Below are 24,811 nucleotides of genomic sequence, written 5' to 3'. Positions count from 1 at the left end.
ATTTGTTGAAAATACTTAAAATTGGCTATAAAAAGACTGAATATTCTGTCCATTCTAACGATTTTAATTGCTTTAGTGAAAATAATCACTGATCATTAAGGTAAACCAAAATAGCTGTAGAGTAGTTTAAATGTAGAAGTGGTATCTTGGTTCTTAGATATTTTTCAAAATAATATTTATAATGGTATAATTTGAAAGGCGTGACTGAAACTGCTAAACAAAAAATTTTAAACATACTGCTTTAAATAATTTCACTTATAAAAATAAGTTTTGCTTTCTGAAATGAGATTTACTATACTTTGAGATTCCAGTAAATTTCACATCAGTGGCAAAGTACTGCCAAAATTACTTCTGACATCATTTACTACTTACTGCCATTCTTGAGCCCAAGGCTGAGATACATTTTCAGATTTCTGTGTACTATATCCTGAGAGAATTTGATAAAAAGGGGTCACTGCAAGAGTTACATGTCTGCTCTGCTTGGCCTTTAAAAGAAGGGGAGAGGGCAAGGCTGGTCTTGGGCAAATTACTTCCACCTCCCTTTCTGCCCCTGCTTCAGCTCCAGGGGAGCTGGAAATGCACAGGAGGAATCAGAAGACCTGGGTCGAGTCCCGGCTCTGCCACTTACTACCTATGTGACTTTGGGTAAGTTATTTAATATCTCTGGGTCTCAGTTTCAGTACAGGGTTGTTCTGAGGATTAAGTAGTGTGGTCAATGGTAATGACTCCCAAGGTGTATGGAAACATACATTTCTATTATCAAAAGCTTGGCCTTCTTCCCTATTTTTCTATAGTATACTGTCCTCAGCTATGTTATTTTTTAAGTAACCTCAAAATGATTTAATTCGTTTGGCTTCTCACTACATCCTCTCCATATTGGAATTCTTATTCCTGTCCTCTGCATGCTTCAGAGTAAAGTATTCTAAGAACCTAAAATCAGTCTAGTTAAATTAATTTCACAGTGAAGTGTGGGTTACTGTTACCCCTTCTTACCCTTCACGCACCTAACTTTCTCTAATTTTCCCAGAATTATGTGCTTAGAAACATCAAGAATCTAATGCATGGGCATTCAGACAGTGTTGGAGAGAAGGATTTTTGGCAGAGGCAAGTCCTTTAAATCCTGTTACCCAGATCCCACCTGCCTAAGTTAATAAGGTGGATTGGGAAAATGGGAATATGTTGAGCCTCTGGTCCTTTCTTTTTCTCTATGGGAAAGGAAATGGAAATAATTCAGGATTTAAAAGTTCTTCAGAAGTCTCGCTGAAAACCTAGATCCTTAGCTTGAGGAATAATCATAGAAAGGAGACAAGAGATTTAATGGGCATTTCTTTGGTCAGCTCTTTGACTTACATCTGACTGGGCCTCGTCTTTGCTTGTCAATAAAGTAAGTTCTAGTCTACCTTCAGCCAGACTATGTTTATAGTGCCTGTGATCTTTACTGAGTGCTTGGTTTATAGAGGCTTTGTTGAGCAAAGGAAGAAAGAGAACTTGCCTTTTGGGTCACATCTGGTTCCAGATCAAGGGATCTTTATGGGGGCCTAAAAAAACCCTTATATCCCCCCTTGGTCCAGCCCTCCCTAAATCTAAGAATGCTTGATCTGGCTATGTGTAAATAATAGTAATAATAGCCACTTACATGAACTGCTTGCCATTAATGCCTAATTATCATGGAGCACAATAACAGTTAATCATGCCATGATTAAATTAACTTAAACATTTTTATTTTATTTTATTTTTACGGCCTTGAACCGTTGACTTATGCTCAATATGGTTTCTTGCTGAAGTAGCAGTGTCATCTTTCATAACTAAAAATTAGAAATATTGAACTCTAGTAGTATAAACCAATAATCCCACAGTTGTTAGTATCTCCTAGGGAAAGAGCAAAGGAAATAAACTAATTGCTAAGGGATAATCATTGCAACATTGTTGCCTAAATGCCTAACAATAAGAGAATGGTAAAATAAGTGATTTTCCATCTGCTGGATGAAATATTTTACAGCTGTGGTGAAAGATCATTATGAAGGCTGTAATATTAATGGAAATATTTATGATGAGTGAATAAAAGCAATGTATAGATTTGAATGAGAATATACTCAAAGTGAAGTGGTTTAGTGTAGTAGAAGTATATATACTCTAAGTGTGTGTATACATACATTTTTTTTCAATTTTATACACTTTCTGTAATTTTGAGTTACATTTTTTATTGGAAAAAGTAAAACCAAGCAAAATAAAAATAACAAGAAGAAAGTTGATCATAATTAGGGAGTTTTAGTCTTAAAAAAAATGCCAAAAATTTACAAAAAGGATCTGAAAATATAGGAGGAAAAAAATAAGATAAAACATCACCTTTCAGTTTTAATTTTTCCTTTGCTTTCAGTGAGGTTAACAGCAACATGATTATGGTTTTTCGTGATAAAATACCAATAGCCTTAAACTTGTTCCTATCTATCATTAGTAAATGAAATGAAATACTTCCACAACTAAACAAATAGTGTTACCTATACAGTGTTATCACCTACTTTCACTCTATACATACAATCTATTTCCCAATTCCTTGCAAAATTCTCCCTTAATTATACTGTTTCCAAAATTCTTACACATCTGAGAATTTAGTCTCAGTGCTTTAAAATACAGAGCAAAATACATTTCTCATATGAAATGTTTCTTTAATTTGTACTTCCCTACCAGGCATAGTTTCAGGAATATGTTACTATTTTGTTTAACTCTTTGTCCCTGTTTTAGTATTGATATATTAGAAATATTAAGTATAAAGTGAATTTTTTATATTTGAGGTTCTCCTGTTATCATTTCAAATATTTATCAGTCTATTCCAAACATTGTTTTTTCAAGCACTTACTATGTGGCTTTACCTCTCCACCCAGAACAGTGCTGGGTACATGTCCTTAGAATGATTATGTGCTAGAGAACAGAAATGCATAGATGAGCAGTCTCTGCTCTCAAGGAGTCTCGGACTAGCAGAGGAGCCCAGGAAGTAAGCCAGCATCTGTTTATATGAGCAGAGCACAGAGTTACTTAACTCAGTCTGGAACTGACTCATGGAGGTACAAGGCCCTCCCTGATCATCCGATTATAAAACAGCAGTGTGCCATCACACAAATTCTCTAGCCCCTTTGCCCTGCTTTATTTTCTGCATATCTTGCTCCGGCCTCCAAACCCTGGGTTAAATCCGTTTGAGAACAGGTACCTTGTCTCAGCTTAATACTTCAGCATTCAGAACAGTACCTGGAAAATAAGGCACCCTCAATAAATATTTGTTATATCTGGATAACTGAAGTTTAATGTGAGTCTTGAAAGTCTTGAAGAGTAGTTAGCACTTAGCTTGGGGAAAAGGGGAGGAAAGTAAGAAAAGGATGAAGTCAGGAAATTCTTGAGGGCACAGTAGAGCAAGGTATATTGGCCACAGAACAGGTCTATGTATTAATGTCAGTAGATGAGGCTGAAAAGGCACGTGGGGCCAAAGGGTGAAGAGGAAGGTGGGTTATGGTAAGAAGTTGGAATTTAATCCCTCAGAATAGGGACTGCTGAAAGAGTTTGAGCAGAGAGTGTCATAATGTGATCTTTGCTTTAAGAGATTATTGCCCTGGGGCACCTGGGTGGCTCAGTCAATTAAGCATCTGCCTTCAGCTCAGGTCATGATCTCAGGGTTCTAGGATCGAGCCCCGCAATCACATCGGGCTCCCTGTTCAATGGAGAGTCTGCTTCTCCCTCTCCCTTTGCTTCCCCACCACCCACCCACCACTCTCTCTCTCTTTCTCTCTCTCTCTCAAATAAATAAAATATTAGAGAGAGATTATTGCCCTAGTCTAGAAAATGGGTTTCAGTGAAAGCAGAGAGTGTGGAGACTAGTTATTTATTACAATAGTTAAGGCAAGAGGTGAGGACTCTGGGAGTCATCAGAATTTAGGCGAAAATAAAAGAGTATGGGTGAGATTGCCTAGAGAAAATGTGCAAAAAGAGAAAGACAAGGACTGGGGTCAGACTCCTGGGGAATTTCTCAGTTAAGCTGTGGGAAGGGACACTGAGAAAGTGTAGCCAGGAGGACAGCAGGAATGGGTTCTGAATACATAATATCTAGTGCTGGAAACATCAGGAAAGAGAAAATGGGAAAGCACCTGTTGGATTTGGCTATCAGTAGGTGACTGGTAGCTGTAGAACGCATTTCCAGTGGAATGATGCATGTGTATCGCAACTTAGGCTTTTTGAGAATGAGTGGGAAATAAGAAAATGAAGTGTAGGCTACTTTTAAGATCTTGGTTGTGAAGAAAAGCATAGAGGATGAGAATAAAGAGTAAAAGAACTCAGGGTAAAAACCCAAGCCTGTTTACATCAAAGGCACAGCAAAGCAAAGAGAGAAGGAGAGGTTGTAATAATAGGAGTAAAGATTTTTTCAAAACCCAGGCCATGATAAGAAAGTGGGGCACACTCACATGTGACTTTGGGTATTTGAGGAACACCAGGGAGAGGAGGAGAGAGAAGTAAGTGTAGATGTGGTGAGGTTAAATTGTTGGGTTTCAGGGAAGGAAGCTGGATAATTCTAATGAGCTCTCTTCTCGGTGAAGTAAAAGCAGGTTATCAGTTGAAAATAATGAGGTCAAGAATTGGAAAGGAATTTTGAAGAATAAAATAAAGATTTAGAAACTGCCCAGGAACATGGCAGAGGGAGTTGATCAAGATGTATTTTCACAGCAAAAAGTTGAACCCTTAGTAAAAATCATGTGTAAAGCATACTATGACAGTTCACTCTCAGTTTCTAGTCTTTTAGTAGCTACTAGATAAGTTTAAATGGATATACAAATGAGAACTTTCCATGTTTATTAAGCAGAAGTTAATAGTTAACCCCTAGCCAGTTTTCGGTAGAGGACCTCACTAGGAATCTGATTATTTGAAAGTCTGCATAAACGTAATGACTATATTATTGCCCTACGACTTCAGCGAAATTCAGTATTGGAAAATGCTCTGGGAAGGTGGGCATTTATGCATAAACCGTTAACATTAATATAATCCTAGGACTATTACCAAGGTTTCAGGCTTCTTGAACTCATCTTCATGCCAGGTAGTAATGTATTAAAATAGATAAAAATGGTAAGTAGGTACTTGAACATTCTAAGATGTGTGTGTATGTGTGTGTGTGTGTGTGTGTACACATGGAAACACATGAAAGATGTCAGTGTTTAAAAAGCTGTGATAGTTCTAAATTTTTCATTTAGAGAACAAAATAAGGTAGAACATAAAAGAAAAAAAACCATTTAATCTCATGAGACCTCATTTATCTGTGATCTATCCATCTATTCCTGACCTATTCATGGAGAGAGATTTTCCTAACACCAACATAGTTTTAAATGAGGACTTTTTTTAAATGCTCTTCATAATTTTTGCATGACACTTATAAAGAATTGTCCCCTACTAGCTATGAAAATATAAAACAAAATCTAAATAAGAAACTAGGTAATCCTGTTAAGAACATATGCTCTTCATGATTATAGAGTCAACTTATCAACTACCATGGAATATTCTTGTTCTGGCATTGAAGGGGATGGCCCATCATTGACTTACCACACCACACTATTGATGAAGTTTTTAAAAAGAGCCTGAACAATATATAGAGTCTCCCAGATTCCAGAGAGCACTTAGAAAAATAGTGTCTCGAGGGGGGCAAATCATAAGAGCCTCAAATATAGGGAACAAACAGGGTTGCTGGAGGGGAGTTGTGTGGGGGGATGGGGTAACTGGGTGATGGGCATTAAGGAGGACACGTAATGTAATGAGCCTGGGTGTTATATGCAACTGCTGAATCACTAACTTCTATCCCCAAAACTAATACTACACTATACGTGAACTATCTTGCATTTAAATAAAATCTTGAAAGAAAAAAAAAAAAGAAAAATGGTGTCTAAGTTTGTGTTGCTGAATGTGATAACACTCAGAGAAACATAACAATATTGTGAAGTTTATCAAATTATGAAATTAAAGAATATCCCTTGTTTAAAATATATTATAGCTCTAAGGTCTTAGGTAAAGACCAGAGTAACGGTCTGACCATTGACGGTCAAGTATCCGACAGAATGATTTGTGTTCACCTAAGCTTCTGAGGATAAATATCTTGGAACATGTAATAGTTTGTATTGGTACATTTTACTGCTTTATTATACTTTCCTTCTTAGGAGTCATGTTCTCTGGGGAGTTAATGCTCCTTGTCCATAGATACCAAGATGGGGAACATTAACTTGGATGAATTTTGTAAAGACAATTACTATATTTGGTAAGCTAGTAAGATTTGCCCCAGTAAAGATGATTGCCTCTGGGTTCTGTCTTCGTTGGAAGAAAAATGAACATGTTGCTAATTGACCAGATTTCTTAGCCTCTCTTTTATATCACATTGGTTATTAATACCAATAACTTAAAAATCACTTTGGAAATGTAAAGTGCCACCTAAAGGCTCATTTAGCATTGGGTGTTAGGTTTTCAACCTCTGTAATTCACTAGGATAATAACAATCAAATCGCTTGACTCAAACCAGTGGGAAAAAAAACTTTATGTTTTATGTGACATTATAAAGAATAGAGCTTTACATTTGTGAAGTAGTAATAATAGTGCACTTTATTGAACACTTAATTTTGCAGCAGATGTTATTCTAAGCTCTTTACTTACATTAATTCATTTAAAGTATAGTAGCTGTTTACGGAGAGTATAGCCATCTCAGGGCCGTTTGTTCCCTCAATTGAGCCCTGCAGAGTAGCTAGCATTATGGATAATTTATTCTCCAGCAAGAAAGGTAGCACCTAAATGTTATTATACCTACTTTATAAATTTCATGATGTGTTTAAAATGCAAGTGAGGTGGAAAACACTTGATCTGGATCTATTTCTATAAGCCTCCAAGAGTTTCCCATGATCAATCTAATTCTCTCCTTCAGCATCCACTGGGATGTGTGGAAAGAGAAACATAACCTGGGCAAGACATATAATACTTTTTTAACCTCACTTTTTTCTCCTCCTCTGAAAAATAGCGATAAAAATATGCAATTTTATAGAGTTGCCGAGAAGTTCATAGTAGCTGCTCAATAAACATTTTATTCAGTCATTGAATAATTGAAATGCCTGGCACATAGATTCTTAATTAATGTTGATTCCACTTCTTTAGTTTTCTTTCAAGACTTTGGTAAGAGCAGCTTCCCTTATTGTCCATCTTTTCAAAGTGATGTTTGCTGACCCTGGACTGCCACCAGCAGCTGCTGATTGGAACTTTCAAACCAAGAGTTGGGCATGCATCCCAAATTCTCTCTCTTGGAAGGAAACCCAAACTGCTTCTTTGCACCAACTTCTTCTTTGAATTAACTCTTTTTCTCATATATTTCCTTTAAAAATTTTCTTTTCAATTACAGTGTATGTTACTTGTATAATGGATTTCTATATTAGGACTCTTAAAATGCAGGCCTAAAATAAAAATCCATAAATCTTTTTTTAAAGTATACTAGTTTTTCCCACAAAATGAAAGAACTGTGTTCCTTTAAGCTAATAGTATTGCCTGCAAAGTTATAAAAATTCCCATCATTTTCTTTAGGCAAAATCATTTTTCTTCACACTTTTGAAGTCCTGTGTTTATAACAGCCTTCATAAATTGGTGACTTCCGTCCTAGTTCTGACACAAAGCTGTTCAGCCCATCCTGCTGTCAGTGTACCTGCTGCTTGACATTGACAGGATTCTTGTCGAAACCAGGGATTGCATAAATTAGTGTTTAACCCTGGACAGGCTTTTCTCCTTATTTCAATTCAGCTTTTAAAAGACTGTCACATCCTTATTCATAGATAATGAAGGTAGAATTTGACTATCATCATACACTTTCTACTTTCAGAGTTTATAAACTATTAAGAATATGTATATATTACTGATTTTTCACTAAGACTTAATTAGTAATCCTCAGTTTTACAAAGTCCTGTACAATAATGACATCATCATTGATTGTCTCCTGTCATTTTTCTTCTAGTCCAGTAGGATCTTCTTGCCTTACTTTTTATTTTAATACATTATGTGTGGGGTTGGGTTGGGGAGAGAAGAGGGAAGGAGTTTTAAATTGCATAAAGTAGTTACACTTTAAATAATCTGGGTGAATTTAGAATTTTTTAAAAAGTCGATTGTTTTACCGTAATACTTTTCAGAAAAGTACATATTCAGTGTTTGAAAAACCTAAGAAAATCTCCCAACTCTGTAATATTTCCTAACTTGTCCTTGTTGTCATTGTTCCACTGTCACTCTATGGACAAGGAGAAATAGCTTCATCTTGAACAACAAGAACAAAACACATATTTAACAGGGAATAAACATTTAATGTGTTCTCCCTTTGTATAAGATGATGAGCAAATTACTCTCAAGCATTCGTTATCAGTTTCTCTAGCCTGTGTTGAATATCTGAAGCAGGGTTCCTGAATTTCAGTAAATCTAGAAATTATTATAGGAAAATATAATATATTTAATGGCCTTAATTAGATCAGGTCACATACACTGTATGATTTTCCTTTACCTAAGTTGACAGAAATGAGTTTCTCTCCCTTATTATTCTTGGAGAAAATCTTTGTGATTCCTTTCTCTTTCCTTAACCATCTAACCGTCAAAAATGATTGAGAAGGTCTCCTAAACTTGGAAAGAGAATTTTTTTTTTTTTATAGAATAAGCTAACTCTTCATATACTGAACATTTTGAAATCTCAACATGAGGAAAAGAAATCCATAAATTTAAGCATACTGGGAGTAATTTATATTTCTATAACAGCAAGATGATATTTTATTTCTCTTCTAACACTTTGAGGTAAAGGGAATAAATGGTTGAGAATATGAAAATTAGAGTCCTTCTTTTTAGAACCTGATTTTAATTAGAACACTTACCCACCAGGCACATTGTATAACTCTTGACCTGCATTAATCGATTTAGTATCTACACAGAAACCTATGAAATAATTATTAGTATTCCCATTTTACACACAAGCAAAACAACAATTATAGTTTCAGAGTCATAAAGTAACTTGCCTAAAATCATTGAGTTAGTAAGTTGCAGAGCTGATATTCAAGTTTCAACCTATTAACACCATAGCACGTGATCCTGCGTTTTACCTGTAAATCTTTTCATCTTCTAAATTTCCCTGGAATCTGGTTTCAAGATTAAATGACATTTTAGTCATCTATTTAGGTGCTACCCTTTTAGATGGTAGTTCTCTAATTTTCACTATGGAAAAAAAAATTAAAATAACTTGTCCAAAAACTGACTTAAATGTTACAGTTATTTAGAATAAACCAATGGTAATACTGCACCAAAATAATATATCTTTCATTAGTATATGGGTTTCAACTGTGGTTAAGTTTAAGATTTAGATTTAGATTGGGAAAACAATTATTTTCAAATACAGAATGACACAGATCGAGGAGCAGGTTGTAGGGATTTTACTTGATGACAAGCACAATACGAACAAGAAGTGATTGGGCAGCTGCTAAAAACGTTAAAACAAGGTTAGATTACACTTTCAGATTATACAGAGTTTGCTCATCACGGGAAATAATAGTATTATGTTCCAAACAGACCCTACTTGGAATGTTATTCTGAAAACTAGGTTACATAGAAGAGTAAATATTAAAATGCATAAAGGAAAAGATGATCAGGATAATGGGTGATTCTGGAAATAATGGTATTTGACAAGTGATTCCAAGAGTTGAGTCTTTTAATTCTAGAGAATAGAAAACTAATACTTGTTCTAAAATGGTTTATAGTCTTTCATATGGGAAAGGAAACAGGCTCAGTGAGAAAATGTAGGTAGAAATGCAGATTTGTCCTTTGTTGTACAGGACACAGAGCAGTGGAATTGGCTGCCTGAGGAAGCCTGAGTTCCTCTCACCAGAGTTCTCTGAAGGTGGTGGGTGGATCTTGAACCGTGGACACCAGATCACTGGCTCCTGGGCTACTTCACATTTCTAAAACTGTGGCTTTGCTAACTAGCCTGTTAATTGATAAGGGTTTCTAAACATCTGTTATCATTATGTTTCACCAAAGAGAAATATTTTTAGTTCATTATGCAGACTTTGTTAGTGTGGGTTTTTAGGTGTGAATGGAATTTAAACGGAGAATGATGTTCGTCACATTGGGTGCTATCTGCTTTAAGATTTAAATGTTTAATTCTTTTCCTATTAATCTTATGTTCCTTTACTTTCACTAAGTGGGTGAAAATATCAGCAGTGATTTTATTTCTGTGTTGTTAGGCATGACAGTTCCTTTCTTACAGTAATATAAAGCATGTCAAATCATGTGTCCCATCCCCACTCCAGCCCTCAGTACTTTTTAATGGCAAAGATCTGGTCTGTATTTCATCAATTTGACATCAAAGGTTTATTTTGTTTTGTTTTTTCTATCTCTGTTTCTTAAATCTGTATTACAGGTCACTGTAGCATACTGTAACCACTTTCAGGTGGTCAGTTATAATATCCACTGGGCTGACTTTTAGAGAAAGAAATAGTTTGGCATGATGGTGCAGTAATTATTACTTTCAGACAAAGAGTGAGTTAACCTATCTTAAATTGTGTTAGCCTGCCCATTTAAGATGTAGAAATGATATAAATTATGAGAGTGAAATGATTAACCAGTTGTGATTAATGCTCATATGTCTTAACCATAAAATATTCTAAAACACATTTGTTCAGTTAGCATATTTAAGAAAGCAGTTGTTTTTGCGAAGATAATTTGTACGCATTGACCTGAAAACGTAGCAACATAGATAGGCATTTTCTATTACTAATCATCATTGCTGTACATCCACTTTTTAAGCAGTGTTTCTAACTGGTTCCTTTTTATAGCATTTACCAAAATTCCAAGGGTATGATCTAAAAAGGCAGGATATTCAAAGAGGTTGATCATGTTAACTTATTTTTTGCTTCCTCTTAAAATATTCAGATTTTATGCAAATAGTATCTATAACTTTTGATTGATTTCAAGAATGCTTCTTTGCCCTGTACCCCTGGGGATAAAAAAAATAAAAAATTTAAAAAAAAAAAGAATGCTTCTTTGCTAATTTCCTCCCCCTTTTTTTGTTCTATCTGCCCTATCTGTAATTAAAAAAAAAAAATTAAAAAAAAAAAGAGCGGTGCTGGCGTGGCTCAGTGGGTTAAGCCTCTGCCTTTGGCTCTGGTCATGATCTCAGGGTCCTGGGATTGAGCCCTGCATTGGGAATCTCTGCTCAGCGGGGAGCCTGCTTCCCCCCCGCCCCCCTCTGCCTGCCTCTCTGCCTACTTGTGATATCTCTCTCTCTGTCAAATAGATAAATAAAATCTTAAAAAAAAAAAAAAAGACCTCCTTTCAAAGAAACAAAACCAATGGTAACAATAGAGTGATTTAGAATATTAAATTATTAGTTTTAGTGTATAGATAGTTTTTTTTTTTTAATTTCCTTAGAAATAAACAGAGAGCAGGTACAAGAATCCTTGCATTGGCTCTTTCATTTTTTCCAGTTGCTTTTCCACTTTCCTTATCTGCCCAAAGCAGTTTGAGGAATACTTTAGCAACAAACTTCCTGAATTTTAACAAAGTCTATGGGTCTAGATAGTTTGATTGAAGTGGGCATGTATATTATATTGTCAAAGGGTTCTTTATTTCAGAATAGTAGACAACATAGAAGGCTTATTTCGTAAACCTTTATAGGTGTTACCTCCTACAGCTCCCCATGTAAACCTCTGAGTTCATTATTTTTTTCTGTGTCAGAAAACTGGGACCAAGAGAAGTTGAGCAATATGCTTAGAAGTGGTAGAGTCTAAACTCAGACTTAGATCTGACTGAAGAGACTGGAATTTCAAATACCGATGTCATGAATTGTATCTCAAGGAAATCTTGTAGATTGGCATATTTGGGAGCAGGATACTCTCTCTGCCTTGATTTCTAGGCAAGCTTTTGGAATTTGTTTAATCTTCAGCTGAAATAGTCAATGAGTTTTAAAGAGGTGTATGTTTTCAGAAAACATTTATTCATTCTTTGGACTTTGTATTTCAACAAAGATTATGACCAATTAACGATGTTTATGCTAGGACAGAGGCCTCAGGGCAGAGGCCATCCATTTACTTGAAAATGTTCTTGAGCTAGCTATCAGAAAAAATTCAGCAAAACTGTCTGAAGCAAGATATGTAAATATATACTATGTGAGCAGTGGAAAGAATTTTGGAGTAGACAGCCCAGGGGTCTTATTCAGGCATGGCCACTTACATAACTTTGGGTAAATTATCCTGAGCCTTCTTTTCTTCATCTGTAGACTGGTGAGCTGAAGTAATTCAAAGCATTGTTGGAAGGATTAAATGAGATATAATGCAAAATGTCAGACACATAGTGGAATAAAGATTCATTCCCTTTTTCTCTGTTCCAAGTTTTAGGTAAACCCAGGTGTGTTTTTGAATGAAAGAGTGTCTATACTTTTATCATTTGCAGTTTAATAAGGGTAACATGATTACTAGCCTCTTTTTCATATTATATTTTCATAGTTAAACTCTGGATGCAGCCTTTTGAAGTTTAGTTCAATTTCCTTGGGTGCCTAAGCTGCCAAAAATAGCTTGTTTACTCTGTGTTAAAGGGTAGTTAGTCTTAATGATATTAGAGGAAGGACTGTGATGCAAAGTATTGTGTGTTTGTTCACAGAGCTTAGAGTAGAATCTTTGAACTAGGTATTGATTTCCTAATGTCTTATAGAATTGTTAACAGTTTAAATTTTTATGTAACTCTAGAAAATGTAGTCTTCTCTGAAAGGAGAAGATCAGAACCACAGTGAATGTCTCACAGTTAGGAAATCCTGCATGATACAGGAACAAAAACATTGTGTTCTATCAGCCATGCATTTTGTAATGGTTGTTTAGTAAGATTTTGAATGAGATTTTGGGGGGGGGGGGTCATCCAGAATCAGTGTTTTTCTTTTCTGCTGTAAAATATGTGGTTTAAATAAAATATTCCTGGACATGGTACATGTTAAAGAGATAATCTTAGATCTGCTCTGAAGGGGATACTATAATTCCTCATTATATTTTATTCTCAAATGGTATCTTATTTTACTCAAAGTTTCAAAAACAAATAAGTCTATTATAAAATTTACTTATTTTGGTGATATGTAATGACTTTCTTATATGTTAATAAAACCTGCATTTCCTCCCCCCACACACTTAGGTATGTTTTTAATATCAGATAAGACATTTAGTTCATAGAAGTGGAAAGAAGGGTTTAGGTTTTCTCTGTGGTGGAAAGCAAAGGTGAAAGGGCTCTGCGCTCAGAGTTAGAGGCCTACGTTTCGGTTCCTATTCTCCCATCACCTCGCTTTCTTCCATTACTCAGGTCAGTCAACCCAGCTAGTTGCTAGAGTACAGTAGAGGCTGAAGTAGGTGAGGGTTTAATTTTTGTCCCTTAGGGGGTTACAGAGCGTGGAGGGACTGAGGAAGGGAAAACCAAGGCGATACTGCTTGCATACACTCACTTAACCTCGGCCCACCTACTTTATTTTGAAATTCCATGTAAAATCTCATTTGAAAGAAGAGTGTCACATTACCCAAAATACAAATAATAGTAATAATTTTTTTTAATTTAATCTGCTCAGATTATCTCCAATTTCACCTTCCAATTCTGAAATTCGCTGTAACTGTATTCCTCACCCTCATGACCCGGGAGCAGAGTGAAGGGCAAACAGGACTATGCATCAGAAGACCTGTGTTCTCCCTCAGGTTATGGTACTACTTACTTGAACAAATAATCGTTTCTTAGTTATTTGGATTACCCTTCTTTACAGAAACTTCCTGTTTTATAATTTGTGGTTCTAGACTACCACAAGCCTGGTTTATTTTGTGATAGAGCTATAAATATTCACTTGGAACATATTTCTTAAATGAGAATAATTGGTAAACTAAAGTTCAGCGTTGATCAGAATACATGAATTCTTGTGGGCTCAGGTGTTACCTGTAACCTTCACAGAAAATAGAAGCTGATCCAGCTTTTATTTTCAATTTTAAGTTACTCTGATATAGTAGAATATTAGTATAAATGATCTAAAACAGATTACTTAAAAATATTTTAAGTTCTACTTTCCGGGTCCATTACGTGATTTTTTTTTTCTTTTTTTGTTTTTGAATGGGGCAGAGATACCTTATTTCACTGTTTGGACTGAGACATAAAATCAAAGGTCAGAGTTTTTCAGTGGAGACGAAGAGGAAATGTTATGAATATCCAAGGTATAATCAAAATTAAACACAACCTAGAACCAATTCAGAAAGCTCAGTAAACTTCAAAGTGATTTTCACACATTAATTAATTCTCTTGGCATCCCAAGGATGAAAGGAATTTAATTGTCATATTCTAGTTTGATAACCACAGGAAGAATCTGAATGGATTGAAAATGTGTCATTTTAAGAAGGCAGGTCAAGATATATTTCATCAAATATTAAGGACCTACCATATCATCAGCACTATACAAGGCACAAAGTATCCCACTGACATGGCCTGTTTTACAGTCTATTTTTTTAATGGGCTTTGTTTTTTTAAGAGCAGTACCTCTGAACAGAGGGTACAGAGACTTTTCCTATGCTCCCTGTACTGCCCCCTGCCCCAGCTTCCCACATTATCAGTATCCCCCACCAGGGCAGTGCTTTTATAGTAACTGATAAATATACACTGACACATTATTGCTCAGGGTCCATAGTTTACATTAAGATTCAGTGAGTTTGGACAAATGTATAATATAACACCTATCGGGGCGCCTGGGTGGCTCAGTGGGCTCAGTGAAGGCTCTGCCTTCAGCTCAGGTCATGGTCTCAGGGTCCTGGGATTGAGCCCTACATTGGGCTCTCTGCTCAGCAGGGAGACTGCTTCCTCCTCTCTCTCTCTGCCTGCCTCTCTGCCTACTTGTGATCTCTGTCAAATAAATAAATAAAATCTTAAAAAATTATATATATATATATATATATATATATATATATATATATATATATAACACCTATCTACCATAGTAGTATCATAACAGAATGGTTTTACTGCCTGTGCTCTACCTGTTCATCTCTCCGTTCCCCCTAACCCTGGGCAACCACTAATCTTTTTATTATCCGCATAGTTTCGCCTTTATTACATGATGTTTTGGGAAAGCAAGTTTGTCTTTAACTTTTGCTTAGGTTTTATATTAAAATCAGTTTGTATTTCTATAAACTGACTACACTAGCTCCTGAAGCAGATAAAAGGTGGCCTGGAAATTCACAGAGTGAGTAGCTCATATGTGAATCACTGAAGGAGATATCTACTCATGAGTATTTCATTATTCAGAATATCCTAAATTTCAAGGCTTATTGTTGAGATTACACAGAATGCAGTTCATATACTGGATTATGTTTTTGTAACTACTACACAAATTCTGTTAGAAGGGACTGACTAGAAGAAACATTCTTAAGTTGCACACAAAATAGCTATTAAAGGACACATGACAATATTAATAAGTTTTTCTAGTTTTTTTTTTTTTTTTTAATGAAGAGAATGGCCATCCCTTCTCCCCACTCTCACCAACCAAATAATCTCTGATTGTCTCCTCACAGAGTTATAGCCATGGGAAAATGCTGAAGCAGTTTAAGGCAAGATAATATGAATCTGTCACTGGAACAGAGGAAAATGTAACATTATGGGCAAATAGAGCCCTCCCTCCCCCAAAAATTCCATAGAGAATTTGGGTCAGAGTTCAGGCTTTAGAGACAGAGGCAGAAGAAAAGTTCCAAAAGAAAAAGTGGAAGGGTAGCAAACCCAAACTTCCTGAATTTCAGAATTATTTTCCAGGCTGCCCTGTCACTTACGAGTAGGAAGTTTCTTCCTCCTTCATTGGCCTACCAGGGTTTCTCACTTGGGCACTGTTGGCATTAAGACTCAGTGATTTTTTTGTTGTGTGGGCTTTTTTGATGCTTAGCAGCATCATTGGCCTCCACCCCTGGCCTCCACCCCTTAGATGTAGTAACAGCTCCCCCACATCCTAGCCCCTCAGGTTTGTAAGAACCAAAAATATCTCTAGACCCTCTAGATGCCAATAGCACGCCTCAGATGTGGCCGCCAAAGATGTCACCAGAATGGGGGAAAAAATCACTCCCAGTTGAGAAATGCTGACCTAGCACATTGCCTCAAATACTGGTTTGTACACTTAGTTGCACTTCACCTTGAAAAATGAGAAAACCCAACTGCTATTTAATGTTACGTACCTTTAACTGAGATATGTTCCAGGTTCCAAGTGACTGACTTACAATGAGCTTTCGTACCACAGCTCACTTATAAATGAGGGAGTATGTATTTGTCTGTGTTCTCACTCCAGATGTAGTATACACTGAAGGTGATTCACAAAACAATGTTGTGACCTGTTGAACATGTTTTATAAATGAAGTTGTACATCTCCTTTATGCATTGGTGCTGCGACTCTTCTGTTTTCTTCAAAGTATTTCATTCATGCCTAATATCACAATGATTATTGCATTTCATATCTTCTCATTAAAAGGAACAATGAATTAGCAAATATTGGTATGAAAAGAGGGCATATAGATATTCAAATTTTAGTTATTTATTGTTTTTAAACCGGGTTTAGGTGGTCAAAAGTCTGAGTCCCAATAAAATAGTTCTGAATCTCAAAGGTTGGATGAAGATGACATTGGTCAGTTTCATTTTATGAAAGGTATCACAAGTTTTTTAAAGTATCTTGCCTGAGAGCCAGAAACAAAATGACCCCAGTCTGGACTCTTCCTTGAATAAGCCCTGTGATATGGGAAAATGCGTTTACCTTCAGGCTTTAGAGATTCCTCGTTTTCAGATCTATGGGGAGGGACAGTCTGTATGACCTTCCAGGACTATGCCAGCTCAAACAGAATGTTGTTATTTTTCTTTTTTTAAATTTTTAAGATCTTTAAAAATGTTTTTGAACTATAAGATTTTTAAATTTTTAAAAATTTTAAATCTGTTACAGAGTAGCGATACCTAAAGGAAGAAGATAGTTAGAAGGAAAAAATAGGTAAATGCCATCAAAAGATGACTCCAAAGAAACTTGTCCATTAAATTGAGCTATGTATTACATAAAATGGAAAGAGGTACTCATGCAGTGCTAACAATTACTAGCTGTGGACTATAGGAAGTAGTTTCTATGGGTGACCAGTTTTGCCCTCGAGTATCCTGCAAGAGAAATATTTAAAAGTTCAAAAAGCAAGACCATGCCTTTGACAATAACTGAAAACCAACCAAGCTGTCAGAATCAATTTTATTTTTTCTCCTACTTTGTATAAAAAGATTGTGAAGACATCAAATAATGTGAAAGAAATCTCATGGTCAGTCATCTTTATAAAACCATTTAATTGGCTCTGGCTAGTACAGTCTGTGAATCTTTTAAACACAGTAGAGATCGCTTTTCAAATACCAATGCCATATTATATAAGTCCAGCTCCCTCCCTCAGCAAATGTAGTTTCCTACCTTTAACAGTGTTTTTTATTGATAAAGGATAGATTTTTAGATGTCCTCTAGCCAGTTCTACAGCTGAGTGTGGAGAAAAAAAAATTCAAATTTCTGAAATAATTACTTCATCTACTACAGTAGCAAATATATTTTCATTCTTCTTAGTTAAATGCAGAGCTTCAAATGTTGTCATGTCATAAAATTAAATAGCTCCTTTTCAAATTTAGCTATAATATTTGACAATCATCATTCAGAACAGCAACCAGAATAATGAAAAATAATTCTCTACATTCCTGAACACTTTTAAATTTTTCTTCCTGCATTTAATTGCTTTACTAAATTATAGACATAATACCTGACACTTCTAACCATTTTGAGGCTGATTGTTAATGAAAGGGGCATAGAGAAAGCAAAGCTAATCTGGAAGTTTTTCTCTAAAATGTAGTTATTGAGCGATGTTGATAGATTGTCACATTTCTCCATTCTCTTATTTAGGTGATGATGGCCCCTAAGGATGATCACTAATTTTTGGCTGTTGGTTTATTTCTTCGACATGCAGACTGAGATGTAAAGATTTAAGTAGTTTCATCTGAATCAAAACCCAGGTTTACCTTAGAAGTATCAGGGCAAGGTCACAAAGTTTTCCTGGGCTTCAGTGTCCTTTGTATAAAATGGAAATAATGGGTTTTTTCTTAAGAATACCATGGAGGATTCCTAATAATGAGAGTTATGTTCGTGCCACATATTAAATATCATTTCTGAATGATGGGATTTGATCAAATTATCTTAGCATCTTTCTGCTTCTCTCAGGTAAAATTGCGATAGTTGGGTCTGTAAAATTTGAAGAATAGAACTCAGTCTCTTGTATAACTTCATATGGTATTAATAGGGTCAAAGGAAAGCAATCTTTTGGGAAAGAAGGTTCAGAGATAATGTGAGGAGGAGGAGAAAAAAGTGGGATACATTTCCAAAATCATGCAAATGATTGTGCTCTGCTAATTCAGTTGGAATTTAAACCCTGCTTTTGAAATAGATGCTGTTTCTTTCATAAACAAAACTGAGAGCCAGGGTTTTTGTTTTTTTGTTTTTTGGTTTTTTTTCCTGTCTTTAAAAGGGAACATACTTCATAGCTGCTTTAATTTAAAAAAAAAATACTAAAATAACAGGGTGGCAGCACTCAGTAAGAAACCAGTGTGGCTTTGGCTACGTTTCTGTTGCTTCTAAGTTCTTTTCAAATATTATAATTAACTGTATTCTTTCTGCTACTTAATCTGCTTATCCTAATTTTTCATGCTATTCCTTGAGCTGATCGATCTATCCCCTCAGTAAGAAAGAAAATGAGAAGAAAATGGTTTGTGTCTTACTGTGGCCATTGCTATGCCTTGCATGAAGCTTTCTTTATGTATAAATTGTATTTCCTCCTCATTCCAATCCATTATTTTTTCCTGTCTCCAGATGTAAGGTTCTTAACGATGTTGGAGATTTCATCAGATGAGGACAGACAGCTGGTGAACGTTCTCTGGCTCTTCAACCCCTTTTCCATCTTACCAAAATCCCTTTCCATGACAAATACCTAGAAAGACTAAGAAGCCCAAATATTCAGGAAAATTTTTATTATAATGCTTGCTTTTCTGTGATTTCATCCCCTTGTGTCAAGTCATTTGGTGAGATAATCATGCTATAATGTGGAAATAGTTTCTTCTTCTAGAATTAAATTTGATTCTAATCTTACCACTGTCAAGTTCATTCTTCTATTATCAAGAACCAAAGAGTTTTAACAATGTCCCTGCTTCTTTTTTTTTTTTTTTTCCTTCCCCTTGCTTCCCTCTGTTATAAAAGTTGACAGATGTGAATCCCAGGGCAGCTTAAGAGGGCATATCAAAATCAGCATCATAAAGTATTTAACTTAGGAAACTTTAGCTATTCTGAACATGTTTAATTCACGACTCTTTACAAATAGGAGGAAGAAGGCACCTATGACCAAACGCTTGAGTTCCGTAGAGGAGGTGATGGCCAGCCAAGAAGATCCACTCGGCCCACCCAGCAGTTTTACCAACCTCCCCGGGCCCGGAACTAATATGAGAAGGTAAAATTGGCATTGTGAGATGGCATCTATGTTGAATATGTAAATCTAATTGTTAATGATTCATAATAATATAATAGAAAAAACTGATGTTTCAAACCTTTCAGTTATGAAATATATAAGATTATACCATGGCTACAATCTACTTTTCCACCAAAACTTTCCCCACAAATGCTACCTCTAACCCTATTTTTTTCTCTATACCTACTTTCTTCTATTGGAGGTGATGCCAATCAGTGAAATGTCTTTAAGTTTGAAAGCAGGAAGAAAATAAAAGGAAACAAAGGACCAGATAATCACCAACTTGAATAATTAAGTTTTTTATTATTTAATTAATTTCAGTCCTTTTTAAGAAAGACGAAATGTTTTCATAGTGTATCTTCAGAAATTGGGTGAAGATAATGTGATTGCTTATAGAGATGGGATTTGGGGGCCCTGTGCTATTGATCCAGAAACTTTCATCTTAGAGTTTCAGAGAGTTGCTCTCTGAAATCATCTTCAATAGGAAGGTTGAGAAATAGAAGAAAGAAATACTTTTGTCATCTTTAGTAACATTTCTATTTTTTTATTTATGCTAGGACTTTTGAATATTTTGAGAGTTTTCCCATTACAGCTTTTGTTACATATCACTCAAAAGACTATGAGAGTATTTTAGACTTAACTGTATCTTTTTTCTCAGTTTCTTCTTCTCACTAACAAGACCATTGAGAATTTTTAAGAAATTGTTTTCAGTTTCTCGTTTCAGCTCTTCATTTTGCTAAGGCTGTTAACCATATTGTATTTTCCCCCTGCTAAGTGACCTTCTCAATTTTTCAAACCAGCTGTGGCTTTTTAGCACTTGAAATGCAGCTGGTCTGAATTGAGATGTGCTATAAATGAAAAATACATATGAGATTTTAAAGACTTAGGAAAAAAATACCAATAATTTGTATTGTTTATATATTGAAATGAGACTATTTCTGATAGATTAGAGTAAATAAAATATGTTACTAACATTAACATCACCTATTTGTACTTTTTAAAATGTGACTAATGGAAAACTTAAAATCGCATATGTGTCTCACATTGTATTTGTGCTAGGCAGCGCTGTTCCGAAGTCTTAGATCTCCTTCAGCTTTCCCAAAGCTCATTCACTGGTTACAAATTAGCTCTGTCATCTTAGTGAAGGAATGTTTTCTCCTCTACTCATTAGCTCCTTATGAAGTAGTCTGCGTGGAGCGGAAGTCCCACGCTATCTGACTTCTGATTTACCCCAGTGGGCCAGGGCGGCATCTTCTTTGTCTTATAACTGACTTTCTTCGTGTTTAATACAAGGCCACTGAGTAAACACCCGGGACCTACCGTCCAAACTATCACAGAAGGACTGCTAACCCAATGTTTTAAAATAAAGCCAAAGGTTCTCAACTCCCTGATTGCCCTAGGTTGCCTAACAGTGGATGCAGGACTAGGACTTTTCAGCGATATCCCTAGGCTGCAGGGTAGAAGGTGGATAGGGCCTGGCAGGGCTGGAAGTAGAAAGGCAGTCATGAGGCTGGGTAAGGCTGCAGCCAGAAGGCTGGAACTCCCAACCTCTCAGCCCTTCTTCAGTTTCTTTCATATGTTTTCTAGATTAGGCTTCCACAGAAAATATCCTCTGAAAAAGAACATACTGCTTCAAGTAAATCAGAAACCGTAGCTCGTCAATACCAAATACTATGATGCAGGCTACTTCCAATCAACTGAAACATCACAATGTCAGTGGTTTTCTCTGTTCCCTAAGTCAAAACGCTTGCTGGCTTTGAATTGTACTGTTGATGTGGGAAATGTGTGACAGAGATTTTAGATTCCTGTCATTGATAAGAAAATTAATTTACTCTGAAAAATAAATAAGCAAAACACATGTGCTCTTGGTTGAAAAAATTAGTAATTTTTAAATTTTAATTTAAACATGAAAGATTATGAAGTAGAATTTTCTTTTTGATATACTACCTTTGAATGGGAGGTTCACCAATAATAAGAATTATACCTTTTGTTCTTGAAAATATGTTATTCTTGAGAGGAAAGATTTTTTGTTTCCTCATTCCTGGTTTCCATTAACTTAAGTGTTTAAAAAGATAACACATTGTAGCCCGCCATTTGACTTCCCAGCAAATATAAGTATGAATTCTAATATGTGCTGAAATTTTTCTCAGGTTTTGTTATCTAAAATTATTCAGTATAAGAAACACTTAAGGCACTTTCTGTTCTCACTTAAAAACCCTAATTTCATAGTCATACTTTTTTTTTTATAATGTTTTGGGTACTTTTCTAGATGATGAATGACACATAGCACCTGTTCAGTAAATGTTTATTAAATTAGTATATTCTGATAATATATTAGTATATTAGTATATTCTGATAATGTGTAATTTACACATTCTTTGATTGTCCTAAAAAGTTTTCTTTCAAGCCCTTTATCCCACCACCACCTCCTTGCACGTGCATATATACTTCACCCAAGGTGGAGAGGAATCTGGATTCTACTCGGTACTAAGCACATTAATTACTAGCAAAAGCAGGAGATGCCTCGGAGTCCAGGATGGGTGAGAGAAGGAGGTGTTGAGGAGCAATGTGGGGAAATGGGCCCAGGTCTAGGACAAAGTGGTGGTAAGTCAGATCTGAGCCATGAGGGGAATGAGGGCCCAAACTCCAAACTTCTAGTTCCTGGACTTGTCATAATCATCTCAGATAACTCATAAATATGAGCCGATATGGATAGAAGAAATATACATAGTTCTTTAATCCATGAAACTGGCCAAAACTATATGCATTTGAAGAGGTTTCTGATGCGACTGGAGTCCTGGAAACTGGATACCAATTAGTAGGGGCAGGTCTCAGAAATAAATTGGAAGCTTCATTTTCGTGGTGGAGTAGAGTCCCCTGAAGACATTCTAAAGGCCAAGGAACGCTCAAAGAGGGGAAGAAGCAGAGTTCACAACTTCAGCAGATGTTCGGCATATGTATTGGTGGTGACACAAGAGTGTAGCTTTAGCTATATTGGTGGCAGTGAACTTCAAATTAGACTAATATGATCAAACTTAAGCTTAGGCAGTATTGCTGTTGGATATTGGATTACAGCACCAGGAGGGAAAGAAGCTAAGAAGCTCTTGCAGTATAGTCAGTCGAGGCCTGGTTAGAGTGCCACATCCTGCTGTGAAAAGACAGAAATGACCTGTGTGGGGAGAATCTGGAGCCCCCTAGGGCCACCAAAGTCAAGACACCACAAGGAAAACAGTTTAATGAATGTTGAGTCCCTCTGAGGATTCATTTCTAGTTTCTTGTTTGATGAAAGAACAGCCCTCACAATTTCACATATCAACCAGAAACCTTGAAGCCAAGAGCTAAGCATCGACTACTACATAAATGTCATGATTTTATTTTCTAAAATACAGGTTTTAACAGCATTTTCAGCTGGTTAAAAAAAAATACATTTTTTGATGTCTTTTTTTTTTTTTTTTTTTAACAATCTGGTCCAGCGTCCCTTTGTAAAACATTTGAAATCAAGGTCAAGGAAATTATTTCTATAAAGATAGCTGTTGCAGAACCCTCTGGTGCCCGCAGGATAGGTTGGCTTCATGTGAGGATAACAGTACCCAAAGCTCTTCATTTTCTGGTCAGGAGACTATTTGCTTTGGAAGAGGTAGGAGCTGCTGGTATGCAGTGGAGGCGCTGTGCCATTGCTGGCCCAGTGCACTTTCCCGCAGGTGGCTAGAACAGGACTCTGGCACACAGGCTTCTCTCCCCACTTCTCTCAGCTCTGTCTGTGGTCACCCCGCCAAAGTACTTCTACTGGAGCCATGCCAGTAAATGTTGGGAGCAGGTAGGAGCATCTTTTCCAGGTCATCCTCTGTTAAATACCATTGAGTTAATCCAAATTCCCGAAATTGACATGCCAGCGATAATGGGGCTCACAGTGACAGAGATGTACTCTAAGAATTTCAGAAAGAAAAATTATTTTTCATTTTGCTTTTTGTTTATATTCTGATTTATAGAAATTATGTTTATAAATTAGACAACAGTGTGCAATTTATTCTACGTGGGATCTATTAACATTTATACAAGCACTTCACAGGTACATATGTTTCAGCAGAAGTGTATCTTGAGTACAGAAAAGTCAATTTGAGGATCCAATCTCACTTTTCTCCTCTCTTTTTCAATAGAGTCTTTGTGAAGAAAGGGGCCATTGACTGAAACATCCTGGTCAAGACCTGTTGATAGACTTCCTCCTTTCCCTTCAGAATAAGGTGCAGCCATGATGAATATTATTATTGGAGAATGGAAAAGCAGATTTTAGAGGGGAAATAATCCAGCCCACACAAAGAATGGGGAAAAAATTACTAAGTTAACTAGAGCAAGTACCTTCTACAAGTGAAAGAGAATCTTTTCTTCTGCCATCAATAAAACCAATGCGCTGTTATATACATTGTTTTACTGTATGTTTTCTTTGCTGAATAGTATCTTTCTTGTTCGTCTTAATTAGTCCCATAGTATAGAATGCAATAACAATCACTGGATATTGAAGTCCCTCCCCCCCACCACTGTAATTACAAGATAAAATGATGGACACAGCTTGCCACATTTCTTGCAAAAACAACCTGCAACCGGATAACAGTTCTTAGTAAGGTAGTAGCTGCTAAATATGATAGCAAAAAGTATTTAAAGTTTGAATGTATTGTTTTCAGCACTCGGCTAGCTTTTTCAAGTGTAATTCAGCTCAAAACCAAGCATTCCCTTCCTTTTAAAATTTGTGACAGATCTTTCAAGATGTATCTGGTTGCTGATAATGGAAAACCCCTATTCAAACCGGCTTAAACACTAAAAGGAATTTACTGGCTCACTGAACTACCAGAAGCTCAATAGTTTTCAGCTGATTCAGTGATGCAGCGTTATCACAAAAGACCCTGATCCTTTGCATCTTTCATTTCTGCTTTCTCTGGCGTCCACTGCATTCTACAGCAGGCTGCCCCATGGGATCATGAGATGGTTTCAACTCCCAGAGCTACTGAGTCCGGGGATGGGCTTAGGGTCACTTCCAAAAGGGCACTCAGAAGAGAAAAGAAGCCTTTCTCCTGAGGCTGCATTTGCTCATACTGTGCTACTTCCCTGCCTGTGAACCAGTGACTTCAGCAAGGGTCTGTGAATTAGTCTGGGCCTGACCCAAGTGCCCCGGCATTACAAGTGGGGGCAGAAGCATGTTTCCAGACAGAAGAAATGTGTCCACAAGCCAAGGTTCTTGC

At 36.2% G+C, this 24,811-nt stretch overlaps 1 protein-coding gene across 2 annotated transcripts in view; it reads left to right on the top strand.

Moving 5' to 3' along the window:
* TDRD3 (tudor domain containing 3) overlaps positions 1–23,995 on the top strand; it is a 165,248-nt gene extending 141,253 nt beyond the window's left edge. Inside the window, exons 13-15 of one of the 2 annotated variants that reach the window (XM_032314336.1) lie at positions 560–645; positions 19,434–19,559; positions 23,735–23,995. In XM_032314336.1, the coding sequence (XP_032170227.1) occupies positions 560–645; positions 19,434–19,559; positions 23,735–23,765 (243 nt within the window). In that variant the 3' untranslated portion in view covers positions 23,766–23,995. The remainder of the gene's footprint in view (positions 1–559; positions 646–19,433; positions 19,560–23,734) is intronic. The other variant, XM_032314337.1, reaches the window with a different exon arrangement.
* The last annotated feature ends 816 nt before the right edge of the window (positions 23,996–24,811 follow it).

The sequence above is a fragment of the Mustela erminea genome, chromosome 15 (assembly GCF_009829155.1).
Source record: "Mustela erminea isolate mMusErm1 chromosome 15, mMusErm1.Pri, whole genome shotgun sequence".
Lineage (NCBI taxonomy): Eukaryota > Metazoa > Chordata > Mammalia > Carnivora > Mustelidae > Mustela > Mustela erminea.
Note: the sequence above shows the minus strand (reverse complement) of the source record. Positions and strands in the feature narration are given on the sequence as shown.